The sequence below is a fragment of the Eschscholzia californica genome, unplaced genomic scaffold (genome assembly GCF_041429995.1).
Source record: "Eschscholzia californica isolate CP2 unplaced genomic scaffold, dmEscCali1.0.p SCAF_3, whole genome shotgun sequence".
NCBI lineage: Eukaryota > Viridiplantae > Streptophyta > Magnoliopsida > Ranunculales > Papaveraceae > Eschscholzia > Eschscholzia californica.
In genome coordinates, this window is record NW_028238420.1 from 53,963,460 (window position 1) to 53,980,631 (window position 17,172).

At 36.9% G+C, this 17,172-nt stretch overlaps 2 protein-coding genes across 11 annotated transcripts; one reads left to right on the plus strand and one right to left on the minus strand.

Annotated features, from left to right (window-relative positions):
- Positions 1 to 1,570: 1,570 nt before the first annotated feature.
- On the minus strand, positions 1,571 to 3,685 carry LOC147551891 (uncharacterized). The gene is made up of 3 exons (XM_086671084.1): positions 3,484 to 3,685; positions 3,319 to 3,381; positions 1,571 to 1,876 (listed from the first exon to the last, which is right to left on the minus strand). The coding sequence occupies exons 1-3, from the start codon at positions 3,580 to 3,582 to the stop codon at positions 1,736 to 1,738; spliced, it is 303 nt and encodes a 100-aa protein (XP_086527210.1). The 5' UTR covers positions 3,583 to 3,685; the 3' UTR covers positions 1,571 to 1,735.
- A 5,827-nt stretch (positions 3,686 to 9,512) lies between these two features.
- SEU (SEUSS transcriptional co-regulator) lies at positions 9,513 to 17,068 on the plus strand. Of its 10 annotated transcripts, none has more exons than XM_086670046.1 (11): positions 9,588 to 10,295; positions 10,434 to 10,486; positions 10,769 to 12,140; positions 12,234 to 12,353; positions 12,655 to 12,703; positions 12,806 to 13,020; positions 13,100 to 13,168; positions 13,584 to 13,681; positions 14,447 to 14,540; positions 14,956 to 15,025; positions 15,576 to 17,068. In XM_086670046.1, the coding sequence occupies exons 3-11, from the start codon at positions 11,004 to 11,006 to the stop codon at positions 16,640 to 16,642; spliced, it is 2,919 nt and encodes a 972-aa protein (XP_086526172.1). In that variant the 5' UTR covers positions 9,588 to 10,295; positions 10,434 to 10,486; positions 10,769 to 11,003; the 3' UTR covers positions 16,643 to 17,068. The 10 variants fall into 10 exon arrangements, with proteins under 10 accessions (XP_086526170.1, XP_086526172.1, XP_086526177.1 ...); XM_086670047.1 differs by having other exon boundaries at positions 9,856 to 10,295; positions 10,434 to 10,481; XM_086670053.1 differs by having other exon boundaries at positions 9,874 to 10,295; positions 10,434 to 10,481; positions 10,960 to 12,140.
- Positions 17,069 to 17,172: the final 104 nt, after the last annotated feature.

Consider the following 17,172-nt stretch of genomic DNA (forward strand, 5'->3'; position numbering starts at 1 on the left):
TAGTAGAATGCCCAATTTTTGGAACCCTTCAAAAGGAATAACCAAACAAAAAGATCCAGATTTCGTTACAGAGAAACATGTTGGTCGATTGTCGCCAGAGTGCCCTTAACAGCCCAATTCACATTATTTGCCTATAAAATCACCATCATAATACTAAAGAAAAGGAATGCGACTAGCAGGAAGTTTCGCAGCCATTTTGAGACACTTTTCGGGTTCTCATTTAGTGAAGTACTGTAGTTTTTCTTCCTGTCAAGTACTTATTTGTTATATTGTTCATGTAAACTAGACGGTCAAACAAGGAATGTGGTACCATGGCTTAATCCTAAAGGAAACGGAGAAATTCTATTCCTCCCATCAGCGGGAGGGCCGAGGGAGGGAGCAAATGGAGGGAGGAATAGAATTTTTGAAACGAAAATAGATTCACGTTCCTCTTCTTACTTCTTCTATGATAGTCTGCATAGGTTGTTGGAAAAACAAAGCCTTGTTAGCAATATATGGGCAAAGGACTAACAAATTTTTGCCTGTGAACGTCTATTTTTATGATTTGATCAAGAACAACATATGCACATGAATTGATAAATCCTCTCAAGAAAGAGTATTATATCTCTTCTAATTGAGCTGATAACCCAGGCACTAGGAAAATAAGATCGATTTGATCACTCTTTAAGGGAAAGGGAGAATACTCACACACACTTAACAGGGATTTTTTTTTTTTTTATAATTGTCAGCGTGCCTCGAACCCTTTGACCTCTAAGAGTCAAAACTAAACCTCATACCACTTGACTCAGGATCTTGCTTGATTGTGTTTGGAGTGTCTCTACTCTTTTAGAATACCCATTCCACCTCCTTTAATAAAGCCCCAAAAAGTGTAACTCCTTTTGCAAACATAAAGGGCACCCTTAGTGGCCCTTGAGGGCTAAACTAGTGTAGTCACCCCATAAGGCACCCTTAATAACTAATACAACCACAGGCATTTGTTCAAACAATAACAAGCCATTACCTAAGGATCTAAAGCAGGATGTTTTTCAGATTGAGAAGTGTAGCTCCGAAGGTCGATCGGCAAACTTAATAAAAGATGAAACGGAACTCAGAAGTCATCGAACTTGATAAAAGATAAAACGGAAGACATAAGAAAAACAATAGAGAAGAACAAGAGCTCGATCAACTTACCGATGTCAGCGAGTTGGTCGACTGACGGTGTAAAGTAGGGAGCAATAAATTTGGATTGTATCTTTTCAGGAAGCATGTGAGCAAAGGATATAAAACAAGAGCTCGATCAACTTACTAATGTCAGCGAGTTTGTCCGACTGTCGTCGGTGTAAAGTGGGGAGCAATAAATTTTGGATTGCATCTTTTCACGAAGCAAGATTTCAATGTGCTTGGTTCACTCATGAAAGATGGATTATCAGTAATACACAGAGTTGCGCAATTATCGCAGTGAATAGGTATTGGTGATGTATAACCAACAACAAAGTCACGAAGAATGTACTTGAACCATTGAAGCTCACAAGTAAGAGTGGCCAAGACCCTATATTCTTCTTCGGCAAAAGACGGACTTAACAATTGTAGGTTGCTTTTTGAATTTCCGGAAAGTTAGGATTCATTCCATGAAATATACATACTTAAAATTCGCATATTTACACTCAAACTATTTACAGAAATGATAGTTGACTAGGCCGGTTGAACAAGAAAAAGTAGAACCAATAATAAGAAATGACTACAACACAAGCACATTTTAAAATGGTGCAGTGACAATGTCCCTGAGTTCTGGAATATGTATCCCATCGTCTTCAATGAAGTCGTCCTCCTCATCCGAATCTACTAGAAAATCTCCTTCCTTTGAAGACATCACATTTTTCGGTGTCACCTCCAACCCCTGAAACAAACGAAGAATCAAGTTAGATTGTTGTAAAATGTGACTGTTAATCATGTACTGATTAGATCACTGTTCTTCAAGAATCCACTATATACAATATTATCACGACTCCACTATTATCCTGATGCCAAGACTCATGGTGTGAGTTACGGATTAAAATAATTGTCCACCATCCTTTGGTGGAGTGGTTGAACACTACTCCCTCTTAAGCTCATGAAGTTTTGAGATCGAGTCTCGGTGAAAGTAATTTATCAAAAAATATATATATTGCTCATTTGTGGTGTATAGCATATTATATTTTCATTCTCAAAAAAATATATTTCTACAATAGCTGCCACCTATTCACAAAGGTCAGTTTACCCATCTTACACCATCTCCAATGCAAAACTCAAAAAAATCTCTATTACCCCCTTCGTTAACTGTCAAGTTCAAATTGAGATTTTTATTCCTAAGCGGCATTGACAAAAATTCTCAACTCTTTTGTGCTTTAAAACTTGTTTGTTTACTTGTGAGGCATAGTTATTTTTGTAAAAGATAACTAAATATTTTAAAAATATATGAATACTTTTATTAAATAAAATTCAAATGTACATGAACACTTAATTTTTATTTTTAGAGTGTCTTCTTGAGATATCTCTATTTAACTTCCTCCACGTTATCTTACAGATCCAAATTGAGTTTTTCATTGGAAATAGTTAAAAAAGAACTTTATATGTGACACTCATAGTTTCTAAGACCGGGGGTTGTATTGCAGATACTATGTATGCCCGCTAAGCTTTTTGTAGGTGCATCTCTAACAACACATCAAACTCCAAAAATTAGAATGTCATGTTCGTTTTTCTTTGTTGTGTTTCTATTAAAATGTTATCTCTGCTTAAAGATTTTATTTGGAACTCCTTAACACGATACAAAAAGTTATTGTTGAGATCATCAAGTTAACACTCTAGTCCTCTTAAAATCTCTAAATCTCATCTCAACTATTTAATGTAATATATGACTATTAACCAAAAAGCATTTATCAAGAGTATCTAATTACCATCTTGAAAAGAAAATTAAAATTTTACTTTTCAGAATTGACAACTGAAATTCTTAGAGTTTTTCATCTACGAGTCTCCGTTGCAGATGCTTTAACTAAGTTGCTTTAACTAAGTTGCGTGTCACACTATTTAAGTTTTCAACCTATTCTTTTTATGAAATCTATTGTATTGCTCTAGTCATATAATTATTTTATTATTATGGAAATAATGGCCTTCTTCCTTGATCTTCTAAATCATACAACTACTTACAAACCTAGCCTAGTAATCAAATATCATAAACAGGAGTACAACACTAGCTATATACAAATCGAATTTTTCGTAAATATTTTCCTTCATGCTAACCATGCTTGTCAAGAAAATCTCAAACTATTCGAAATCAAATGCCAATCAGAATGAAAAGAATACCTCAGTGAAAATACTATGAGCTTCTTCCAAGTTTCTAGTTTTCATTACATACAAAGCTGCCTCCTACAATATTCACAAACAAAAAAAATCAAATTAGTAAATAAACACACAAAAATTAAGAACAAAAATTATTTGAAAAATCAATTAAAAAAATCTTGTATTTACTCTTGCAAATTGAAGTTGATTAATGTTAAGTGTTCTTGGTTCTGTTTCTATAGATGATTTTCTTTCTATTCCAATACATCTTGATGATCTATTCTCCATTTATTAGCTCTTACTTTTTTTGTGTTGTTTTTTTCTTTCTTTCTCAATATGAATCAATGAAACAGAAATAAGTTTGTGAGAGAGATTCTCTTCCTCTTCTTCCTAGGATGTTTGTGAAATAACCTAACTTTATATAAAGAAAAAGGAAAAGAGTATAGGTCAGTCACTCAAATAAGGTAGGCAAGTACGGGTACGTGGCGGTTGAGGGTTTGCATTCGTGGCAATAAAAAAATTGGCGTATCCGACACGTGACAATAGATGATCAGTTGGTTTATGGTGGTGGGGGAGATATTTAGGTCATGAAACTGTTACGTGGATATCTTTTTATGGAAATGAATAACGGCTCATGAGATTATAAAATTTGGCTTTTTTCCTAACTTTATTTACAATTAGCCCCTTAATTTCTATTTAATACACGAAATACCACTTGTCCCTTGGGTCATGTCATATGTTGACATTTGTTAGAGAGGAGATTACTTAACAGAAATTTTATATGCAGTCACCTGTTTCCACCTTCCACACTCACATTTCACTTCACATTTGATAGAGAGGAGATTTTCTTAACATAAATTTTATATACACTCACTCTTCCTTTTTCTTTTTTTTGTTGAACTTACAATCACTCTTCCTACTTTCCACATTCACATTTCTCTTGAGTTGGTCAATTCAGTTTGACCAAGTCAAGTCTTATTCACACTCACAACTTGGTCAACAAGAGTCTAGTTAATTGAAAAAAATAAAATTCCATCACTTCCAAAACTTAGGTTTTTCTTACATTGATTGCTTCATAAACAAAATCTACATAAACACTTCGAACTTTTCTATGGTAAAGACATCCTGAAGTCACACCATTATCTTCCTCCAATATCATCTTGTACGTTGTTGCTTTGCATTAGTGTGTGAATAGTGAAAACTGAAAATCATAAAAATGGAGGAAGTTCAAGTTCGTATTATGACCTAAATAAAATGATAAAATAAAAAGACCAACTATTAAAAAGGTATAAAAACAGTCCATAATTCACATTTGAAGTGTTTTTCAATAAAAGTGGCGCATTAGTTGAAATCAAAAAGGTAATTTACCGGGAGCACCGTCAGATAGGTACATAAATCCTTCGACACGAAATTGTACAACCTGTTGATGAGTATCTCACTGATCGGTAAGTTACACAACATATCGGTAAACAACCACCGATATATTGTACAACTTGTTGATGAGTACCTCGCCGATTGGTAAACAACCATATTGGCTTGTTACATCCGACGCTTAACACTGAATAACTACTACTTATTTTTCTAATTTTCCAAACCATATGCATTATCGCTTCTCAAATATCCTAAACACTCAGATTTCTTCTATGTATTCTTGAAATCCGAGAGGTTGTATTAATTGACTACGTCGTCAATAACAAATGCAGACATATTTTGACTTTTCTCTAAGATCAGAGTTATTTGTACAAGTAAATGTTCTACGATTGACAAATAAATATAAATGAAAAATTTTGCACGTTTTATAAACGCTTTCTCTTTTTTAATGTTTTTCACATTGCTCTTGGTTTTCGTCGGCAGGATGAATACTGACGAACAAAAATAAAATCAGAGCCATCTGTACAATTTGGTTCATATGGAGTCGGTAGCCCGAGCTACATATTAATCTTTGTTTTTCCGAACTTCCTCGAGAAAAGGTTTCTAATATAAATAGGAAGGTAAGAGCATTTCCAATGCAACACTCAATCTTAGAAACTCCGAGTGCCATGTAGGATTTTTAGAGTTTTTTCTTAAAAATCATCTCCAATGCAACACTCTATTTGGATCTCTAAGATGACGTGTCAAGAGTGGAATAAAGATATCTCAAGAGGACACTCTATTTCTAGAGTGTCCTCTTGAGATATCTCTAATTGTCCAACTCATCAATATTTGATTTGCAACCAATAGAAATCAAGTCTTCTATATTTTCTAAAATAACTAATTATTTATTTACGAAAATAACTATGTCACATAAGTAAATAAGATAAGTTTAGAGTTTTGCATTGGAGACAACAAAAAATTGAAGATCTCTATTAACACCACGTAGGAGTGAGAATCTCAATTGGAACTTGACACATATGATGAATGGAGATTTTTTTGAACTTTGCATTGGAGATGCTCTAAGTGAGTGATGAAATTGAAGGGGTCCCGCCTTTTAGTTATGATGGAGAAAACGAATGGGATGATGACATGGTTGATTCTTCGTGCTTATCGAGAGTGAGCCCGAGGAGGATATTTCCAAGACTACTCCTCCTTCTCGTAACAAGGAGCAGCTTGCCAAAATTAACCTTTTTCCTCCACAGAAGGACCCGAAAAGGGAGTCGATGAGGAAAATTCATAATTTGTGCTTTTTTCCTTTGTTGAACTAGTACCTTGCTTGTATTGTTTTCTTTATGCAACGTTGATCCTTTTTTATCATATCTTAAATTTTCTTTGCAAATTTATTACTTGAATCGATTTTGTTTTGTGCCTTTATGAATTTTGTCTACTTTACCACCAAGTTGATGCTTCTGCGCGGTAAGAGCGTCTCCAATGCAAAACCCAAAAGAAACTCAAATTGTACTATGTATCAACGCTCAATTGAGTTTCTCTTTCCTAGATGTCAATGTTGAATTTCTCAATTCAAAAGACATCTCCAGTACAACACTCTAAAAACTTAAAAATAACTTAGGTGTCATTTCCTAGATGGTTAGATTTGATTTTAATATTGAGTGGTCAATTGAGATCCTCAGAAGAAATCTCAAATATTGAGTTTCTTCTTGAGATGTCTCAACATTAAATGACGTCAAGTCATTTTGAGATCCAAATTGCGTGTTGCATTGGAGAGAGCTTTTAACAAAAAAACTCAACAAATTCTAGGTGTCACTTTGATTTTTTCAATTTGAGTGTTGCATTGAAGATGCTCTAAGGTTTTATTTTGAAATATTTATGTATGCATGGTTAGTCTTTTCGTTTGTCATTAATTTTTCGACATGACGGTTCAACGGCCAACAGTCGCACCGTTTGGACTTCTTCCATCTATAAATTCATCTGCCTTGAATAATCCCTCGTCCATCTAATCCGTCTATTCTTATTTCTTAATATAAATGAGCGGTAAGGTTTTATTTTGAAATGAATACCTTTAATCATGCATGTCTAGTCTTTTCTTTTGTCATTAATGTGTCGTCATGACGGTTCAACGACTAACGTCGCACCCTTTGGATTTCTTCCGTCTATAAATTCTCCTCCCTTGAATAATCCCTCATCCCTTTAATCTGTCGTTTCTTATTTCTTAACAAAGAGGAATTTCATGGCTTCTTCTTCTCGGGGCCAATTTATTCTTTTGTTTACCTATTCTGCCGAAACGGCTCTTCCATCTATCCCCAATTGTCCTCTGATCACCCTTCAATTTAAGGTTTGGCTCGATGCCGATCTTAACGTTCGTGATTGGGAAGCAAATGTCAACTCATCAATTACTGCTAGAATCTTCCACAACCAGGATCTCTATCCCGTTGCTTGTGTTGAATTTTTTTAGCGTAGTCGCCCTATGTGTTTCAACCACTATACTTCCATCAAGCAAATTTTTGATTCTTGGAAGATTTTTTTCGATGCAAAAGGACACCTGTTATCCCTTCCCAATAATTATTCCTTAGTGAACTACGAGATTTTTGTTAAAGAAATAACTGGCCGCCCAGTTGCTTCGTCTTTTGTCTGATGGAGCTTTCTTTTGTCTCATCTTTTTTTACACGACTTCTTTTGATTATAGATGAAGATATCTTTTCGGTGTTGTTGTTGTTGAGCGCATTTTCTTCTGTTGTACCTACATTATTATACGTTCTTTATACTAAATTAACATGTTAGTCGGTTAGTACAACAAAAGATATTCTAAATTAACTCGAAAATATCTTTTTTTTGTTGTTCGTGCAAAACAAAAACACTCAAGGAATACTTTTCTTCATGAAGTGAATTTTATCATATTTGGTTATCGTATTTGATGAACTTGTGGTGATGATTTTATTGTAGTGTCTGCGAAACAAAACTTATAGAAGTTTTGTCTAAACTAGTTTTTGTTCTCACGCATGGTCATAGCTTGAGCTATCAGGGCGTCTACTTTGAACGAGTCTGGCCAGCAAGGCTTATCATGTCGCTTGAGTTATCAAGACTTATTACGTTAATTTTACTTTGACGTCGGGTCATAGCTTCGACTACTATGACTTATGTTTGAATAATGTGCATGCCTGACCACCAGATCTTATACGTTGCCTGATTTATCAGGACTTACAAGTTGATTTTGTTTGACATTTGGTCATAGCTTGGGTTGTCAGGGCTTAATTGAAGAATGTGCCTAGCCAGTAGGGTTTAATACGCGTCTGATTTATCATTAGCAGGTTGATTTTGTTTGACGCATGGTCATAGCTAGCTTGGGCGACCATGCTTACATTAGACAAACGTGCCTAGCCAACAAGGCTTATTACGCCGCCTGATTGATCAAGGCTTATCGCATTAATTTTAATTTGACGCCTTGTTAAAGCTTGGGTTATATTTGATGAATGTGTTTGACCAGTAGGGCTTATTACACCGCCTAATTTATCAGAGCTTACCACGTTGATTTTGTTTGACACCTGGTTACAACTTTAATATATAATTTTATCGTTTCAGCTAACAAGGCTTTTATTTGGTGTCTGGTTACGACTTTAGTAATTTTATCGCTTAGCTAGCAGGGCTTACCTTTTTCCCCGAAATACCTTTGTGTTAAACTTGTGGTAGTTTTGTGTTGCCTCAAAGGCAATCTATTATCTTTTTAAGCTGAGTTGTGTTCTTAGACAATTTTGGTTATTGACGACCGTTCTGTCGCGTGTGTTAATCTGGTGTGATCGCACCTTGACTTTTCAATGGTCTTGCTTATTTTTCGGTGAATACACTTTCATGTCCGATCACCCAATTCTGGTAACGGTAGAAAGAAAAAGTAAGAAAGTAATAGTGTAAGGTGGAAAATATAGTTGAGAGAAAAGAAAGAGAGGAAAATGGGTTATATATAAGGGTAGATTGAAATAGAAAAAAATGTGGATGTCTTGAGACGGGAATAAGACCCTTAGTAATCTGTAATTGGACTTGATATGTGAAGATTTTAAAACATAGTTTTTTATACGGTGGGCCTAATTTCTTATTAGGACCCATTTTGTGGGCTTTTAACCAAAAAAAAATCTATACATATATGTACGTGTATATATATTTATGCGTACTAGATATGGGGGCACATTGTCCCACTCGCTTCGGACCACATAAATGTCAGGGGCGACCCTGATCGCTTGCTTGAGCTTGAGCTTACATTTTTAATTTAAGGCGAACATATTGTTTTATATAGGCTCGTTAACCGATTGTTGATGGACGACAGTGATAAGGCGGTGAAGACTGCGTATTTTGTAGTATTGCGATCCTATATATTTTGTAGGAAAAGTTTCTTTCCCGCAGAATTCTTGTATCTCTAGTAGTTTAAACGCTTAAGATATGTTTTCCCAAGATCTTGGGTCAGATCCTGGCTTGAGTTGGAAAAATGTTATGCACGTTTCTACCCTCCTATATTTCGGGTCAAGGCATCAGGCCATTTCCACAAACCTCTCTTACTTCTCCAAAATACCAGGCAGGCGATCATTATTGTTTCTATTAAACTAGAATCCACCTAATGTCAATGAAACCCACTTATTTTTTTGGGTGGCTCTCTGCTTACACTAGAACCAACTAAAATGTCCATGAAAGTCTAAATCCATTAAATTTCATGAATTCACGAATGTTGTTGACATTCACAAACTTTGAAATATCTATGATTGGATACTTCAGACATCCACAAACTTTAAAAATGTCTGTAATTGAATATTCTCCATATTTGCAGACTTACATATATCCACAATTGAATGCTCTAGATATTTGTGGACTTTGGAATGTCAACGAAAGTGGAGATGGACTGGTCTTTGATTTGTACACTTCTCAATTCTTTGTCCATTAATAGAAATTTCTTTCCAACCAGTAGCCATTTTCTTTAAGACGAAGTAACCCTATGTACTCCTAGAAATAGGGGACTAACCATATAAGATTGAGATGACAATTTTATGAGAAAAAGGAGGTCACTTTGTGTATTTTATTTAGTTAGAATGAAAGGTGATCACTATAAATAAAAATATCTTTGGACCCAATGGGCGGTGGATGGATGTATGCATGTATGTATGTATGGGGTTGATGGATGAAACGAGATGGATTATTACTGTTAGGAATGAGATGGGAATAAGATTTGACTTATTTGGACAAAAAGGTGGAGAGAATGAAGCGAAAATTCAATTTGATTGAATGTGGGTTTTGACGTCCGCAAGGACACACACTCTCTCTCTCTCTCTTCACCTCATCAGTCTCTTCTTGGTCTCTCTCTCTCTTTCTTTCTCTCTCTAAAATACCCAACGAAAACAGAAGAATAACCAGAAAATCAAGATTCCAACACATAAACTAGAGAGACGATTAGTGTTTTAGATATATATATATATATATCTAGAGAGAGAAAGTAAAAAAGGTTTGATTGGTGATTATTGTCCTCCACAAATCAATAGAAGAAGTATTTATATACTAAGAAGCATTTTTAAACTATCCAAAAAAGCAGACCAAAGAAGAGATCTTTTAGGGTTTTTTTTGTTATTGTTCAATCTTGAAGCTTCACTGAGTTGGTAAGTTCTTCAATTATCCACTATTCATTATGTACCTTCAGTTTTTTTTTTGGGACATTTAAGCCCTAGATTTCATATCTAGAAGTGGTCTTGGATTGAGTTAATTTTTCTTCCTTTTTCATGATCTTTGACTTTTAGGTTAAGTATTTCGTGTTAAAAGCTTGGATTTGAGCTCGGAGAGTTCTAGTAAGGTGTTATCTTTAGTTAGTTCGTTTCTAGTGCGAATTTTTAAAGTTTACTTCTTTTAGGTTTTCGTGTTGTACTTTATTTTCAAGAATGTTAGTGGTGACGACATTTTTGTAGAATTTTGAGCTCTTCAATCGATCTAAATATTAGTAGATTATACAGAGTATCTTGTAATTGCTTCCTTGAGATCGTTTGATTAGTACAAGTAAGAATGCTTAGGAAAAGGTTAGGGCTTTGTTTTATTAGGTTGTATTCTTCTTGAGATTTTCTATTGTTATACTTTGAAGCTATGGTTAGACAAAAGGCTTCATCAACTGAATCATTTGGTAATCAGAAATCAAGATTTCAAACTTGGGGAATTAACAGTTGCTGAATTGATTGGTTGATTGAGATGGAGGGTTTCAACCTTGTTATCCGATTAACATCATCATCATCGTTTCTCCTTGGATTTTGTGGTATTGAAGTACTTTAGTTGCAGGGGGGTATCTATCCTTTGCTTGTGCTTTTGTGGAGTCCGGAAAGATGGTTCCGTCGGGGCCTCCGACTCCTATTGGTGGCACCCAGTCTATTCCACCTTCACTTTTGAGATCAAACTCTGCCCTTGTTCTTGGAACTCAAGGCCAAGGAGGTGCAGTTCCTTCACAGTCCTCTCCGTTTCCTTCACTTGTTTCTCCAAGGACACCATATAATAACATTAACTTGCTTGGAAATGTCCCCAATGTTTCTTCCCTCTTTGGAAATGGTGGGTCAAACTCGGGGCTTTCTGGGGCAGGGAGTATCCAACGGGGAGGAGCCCTTGATAATGGGGTAGATTCCGATCCTTTGTCTGCTGCGGGGAATGGCATGAGGGGTTATAACCTTCAGTCTATGTCATCGTTTCCCTCATCAAACATGCCAACCCCGAGTACTTCTGCTCAAGCGCAGGGACAACAATTTTCTAATCCTTCTGGTGGTTCGCTTGCTCAAGATCAGCAGCAGCCTCCACAACTGGAACCTCAGAACTTTCAGCAGGCCCATCAGGTCCAGCAGAATATGCATCAGTTCCCAGTACCCAACTCCCAGCAACAACAACTACAACAACAACAACAACAACAACAGCAACAACAGCAACAACAGCAACAACAACATCAACAACATCTACAACAACAACATCAACAACAACAACATTATCAGTCAATTCGAGGTGGGCTAGGCACAGGCGCCTCTGTTAAATTAGAGCCTCAGATGTCAAACGATCAGAATGGACATCAGCAGTTGCAATCACTGCGTAACCTCGGTCAGGTGAAGTTGGAGCCACAGCAGATTCAGACATTAAGAAGCTTGGCTCCTGTAAAAATGGAACCCCAACATTCGGAACAGTCATTGTTTCTCCAACAACAACATCAACAACAGTTTCTCAATATGTCCAGGCAGTCTTCTCAGGCTGCAGCTGCCCAAATCAATATTTTGCAGCAACAGCGTCTCTTGCAGCTGCAACAACAACAGCAGCAGCAGCAGCAGCATCTTCTGAAGTCACTTCCTCAGCAACGATCCCAATTGCAGCATCAGTTTCAGCAACAGAATTTGCCTGTGAGAGCTGCTGTAAAACCAGCCTACGAACCAGGGACCTGCGCACGACGTTTGACACACTACATGTATCACCAGCAACATAGACCTGCTGTAAGATATTCTAATTCATCATTTTTCTTCTGTCCAAGGGTTGTAGAAACTACTATGTGTTCTTAATTGTTCTTATGCACATATTTTGTGCAGGATAACAATATTGAGTTCTGGAGGAAATTTGTAGCAGAGTACTTCGCTCCTCATGCTAAGAAGAGATGGTGCGTCTCCCTTTATGCAAATAGCAGGCAAACGCCGGGTGTTTTTCCTCAGGTTTGTTGTTAGGAAAACTTGGTAACAACTTCTTGGTGCATTTATTGAATTATGTAATGTAACCTGGCTCTAGACTCGTACGTTAATTAAGGCATGGCCAGCCTCTTGCTTCGTGCAACTTCACCGCATATTTCGTGATTTCATATTTTCATTGCCTGAGGGAAATCTTGATGTGTATGGCCTATTGATGTTTGAGAAAGTACTGCAGTAATTTTTGGATCTGATGTTCCAAAAACTTATGGTGTTGTTGTTTACTCTCTCTTGATTGGACTGTTTGTGAAGTTTCAGTTTTGTTCTGCAGGATGTATGGCACTGCGAAATATGCAATCGCAAGCCTGGTCGTGGTTTTGGTATGCTTTTCTTTTCTATATAAATAAGCTGCGAGCATAAGCATTTTACTGATTTTGTGTCTTATGGATCTGATCCTTATTTCTTCCTAAATGTTGCCTCAGAAACTACTGTTGAGGTTTTGCCAAGACTCTGCAAAATCAAGTATGATAGTGGAACATTGGAAGAACTTCTCTATGTTGATATGCCTCGTGAGTATCAGAATGCAGCAGGTCAAATTGTCCTGGATTATTCAAAAGCAATACAAGAAAGTGTATTTGAGCATTTACGTGTGGTTCGGGATGGTCAACTTCGTATTGTTTTTTCCTCAGATCTTAAGGTCAGTTTTCTAAATATTTGACATTCATTATGCTATTATATCTGGAGGCATTCGACGAAATCTCGGTCTCTCTTGCTAGATCTGTTCCTGGGAGTTTTGTGCTCGACATCATGAGGAGCTTATCCCTCGAAGATTGATAATACCTCAGGTGACAATGATTAATCTGCTATGTTAACGTAAAGATTTTACTTACTACATGTGTGGATTATTCGTTTGATAACTTTTTAGAAGATATTTTATATTTGAGATGCATCTGGTTTGGTGCACAGACTACTTTCCCATCTATTTATCATGTCGTTCACAGTAGAAGTCTCTCCATGCTAGTGCTTGTTCTCAGATGTCGTTAAATTTCTATAATCGATTTTTTCAGCATCATAAAGATCTCATGATAAGTTAGTTTCTTTCCGTTCTTGTTAAGATTTCATGTTTACAAATAAGATCTAGTGTGTTGATTAGTAGAAAAAGAGATATTGTGTTTATTTCTTAAGCAGATGATTGAATATGTGATAGATCTGGGTTATTCTTGCAGATCATTGATGTTGTTTTTTGTTTCAACTATGCAGGTTGGTCAGCTTGGTGCAGCGGCTCAGAAATATCAGTCGGCCAGTCAAAATGGAGCATCCAGCTTATCTGCTCAGGAGTTGCAAAATAACTGTAATATGTAAGGCTCTTCTGCACATTATTTTATCAGTAACTGATGGGAAAGTGCTACCACCATGTTTGGCTAAAAAATTCATTTGGCAGTTGCTTTGGGTCAAGAATTCAAGCAATCATAAGATTGGATTGGATATTTCTGAATGGGCCACAACTTGTAAAGCTCCATTGGAGTAACTAAACATGAAACAAGGGCTTGTTATTTCCATGAAGATGTGCCCAATAACTTCATGGGGTTGGTATGTAAATAGTATAAAAAAACAAAGTCCACCTCAAAGAGTTAGAGACTAGCTCGGGATGAATCAAATACAAAACCAAAGTAAGCCATGAATAGAACTTTGGAAACTCTGGGCATCTTGTTTAAAAGGCTCGTCCACAATTAAGATAGAGATGGATAAGAAAACAAAGGGGCAATGAAATTGGGCAAAAATTGAAGTTATAAAGAATAGAAAATAGATAATATATCCGAAGAAAGAAAAGCAAACTATTTTACTAGTTCTTCTTTACCTTACTGATATTAAAGATATGATGGTGAAGCTGCTTGTCAGCCCAGATAATTGAAGAGTCCCATTAAGAATATTTATCAAGTGTAAACAAACAGTGGAAAGGCCTCTCACGGACAGCGTATCTGTTATGTTTTTGCTTTACGTTTTTCTTCTTTCTCAAATGAAATGGAATCCAGTTTTTTGTGATGGTTGTTGGTTTTCTAGGTACTTCTTAAAATTCCTTTTGTAGATTTTGACTGTTATCGGTGATCTGCATAATTCTTCAGGTTTGTTGCTTCAGCTCGTCAGTTGGCAAAATCTTTAGAGGTTCCATTAGTAAATGATCTTGGTTATACAAAGAGATACGTCCGGTGCCTCCAGGTAAAATCTTCAGCTGCTCCGTCGTGTTGTATATATAATGTTGCAATGTATCACTTTCTTACATGCTCGATGACAGTGCCTTCCCTCTACCCTTTCATGATGCACCAGCGAAAGTGTCTGTACCCACTACCCACATCTAATTAAGTATCCACGTCACAGGAAAACATGATGTTTCCTTGAAATTGCATAGGAATGCATTCTTTGTTTAAGCTTACAGATATAATTCATGGATAAAAAAATATAAAAATAAAGTGTCAAGGCAGACAAAAGATGTTAGGTAGTGATCACTGTTTTCAGGCCTAACGCATGATTCACAGTAATTGTTACTATATGGTTCCAACAAGTCATTAACAGAAAATGGTGTTACGTGTATTTTCCTCTTTTGACTTTTAACTGTTTGACTTGGAGTTCACAGATATCGGAGGTTGTCAATAGTATGAAGGATCTGATTGACTACAGCAGAGAAACAGGCAACGGGCCCATGGGTAAGTTCCATGTCATATCTTCCTTTTTAAGTTCTTAGTACGTCTTAGCATAATTGGGTACTCTTGTTAGATACTCTCGTCTTGTGCGATCCAATAACTTCGACAAGGAGGAAGCTTCGATGGTGTTTTAACTTAATAAAGTAACATAAAATTGACTAGAATTTCTCTTTGTATTCATACATCTTCAACTTCAGACTAGTTGCTTCAAACCTAAATATTAAGTCATACACCTTTATGATCAACTCCTTCAGATGTTTGTAGAGGATGCCATCTACAGCGGGGTTTTCCAGTTTCCATAAATTCCACCAGTCGCAAATAATGATTCGATTCATTAGCATGTGTCGCTTTCTCTTTTGTTTGGTTGATCATTTGAAGTTCCAGTTTAGCTGTTATTGCTTGTTGCATTTAAAAATTTATTTTATGCTAAAGATCAGCCTAACTGAACGGATTGCAGTGTGTCGGCATGTATGTTTCTTGATAATAACAACTAGAGATGCATAATTTTATCATTATAATGGAAGGCTCATTATAATATCATATTCTTTTTCAGCGAGCTTGATCAACTTCCCTCGAAGAAATAACACTTCTTCTGGGATCTGTGGTCAAGGTCAACAGTTAGAGGAGCAGCAGCAGCAAACCATGGGTCAAAACACAAACAATGATCGGAGTTCCATCCAAGCCAATGCCATGCAGATTGCTTCTAGCAACGGTAGTGCCAGTGTAAGTAACTCCATTAATCCCATGAGTGCTTGCACATCCACCTCAGCCAGCACCATAGTCGGGCTTCTGCATCAAAACCCTAATTCTAGGCAGGAGAATCTAATGAACCATTCAAATGGTCCGTATAGTGGTGGAAATGCAGTTCAGATTCCACCTGCTAGTTCTTCCAGTTCATTATCTCAGCCTCAACCAAACCCTACTTCTCCATTCCCATCAACTTCATCTCCGGCTAACAACGTCCCGCAGCAGACTTCTCACAGCTCCTTACCGCCTGCAGCAGCACCAGCTGCTTCAGGAACTGGTTCAGTTGCTCATATTACTTCTACGAATTCACCTGCTGGCAGCATTTCCATGCAACAGCAAGCTGGTCAATCAACTGAGAATGAGGCTAATGACTCCCAGAGCTCTGTCCAGCAAATAATACAAGAAATTATGATGTCATCCCAACTGAACGGAGGAAATAGCATGGTTGGTGTTGGCAGCTCATTGGGCAATGAAATGAAAAATATAAACGGGCTTTCCACTAACGGTGCACCTATAAATGGTGGGAACTGCTTGATTGGTAATGGGAATGGGAACGGGATAATGACAAACAACAGTTCAGGTACTTGTGTTGGTTTTGGCAGCATGGGTGGTGGTGGTGGAGGTGGTGGAATGCCAAATGCTGCTAGTGGGATCAGAGCCGCAGCAGCAGCAGTAGCAGCGATGGGAAATAATAATAACTCCTTGAATATGATGAATGGAGGAAGAGTAGGTATGGGTTCGCTGATAAACCAGGACCATCGTAACAACATGAATCATCATCAACAACAAGATTTGGGGAATAGGTTATTAAGCGGCCTTGGGCCAATCAATAACTTCAATAATCTCGACTTCGATTGGAAACCATCACCTTAGTAACTTTTTGTTTGTTCTGTTGTTGATATGATTGGCGGTTCTTCTTCATAGAAAGTATTGAGTTAAAGCTGTTGGGGGCAGAGGGGACTCTATGACCACATGAGCAAGCACAAGCACAGAGGCACAAACAGACACTTTGATGTGAGCTTTTAGGGTCTTTATTTATAACCTAAATCACCGTTCGTTTGAGAGTTTTCCTTGTTCCCATTTGTACTAATTTGCAGAAGAAAGAAATACGTCGTATAGATTTTAGCCTCTCCTACTTTTCTGTGCTCCACAATTATCGGTCTTCTGTTGTGTCACTGCTGGCTATTTTGTGTGGCAGTTTTATGTATTTTATGATTTCCATATAGCAAAAACTTGTATCCTCACTGGACACTGAGAAAGAATGGGAAAAGAAAGATTAGTGGAAGTAGACATTTAATCTGGTGGAGCTCTTAACTAAAAGTATATGTTCTATTTTTTCTCTCAAGGCCACGATTCTGGTTGGTCTCTTACCCAGCCAAATTTGGGAAGTGTAATCATAGCCA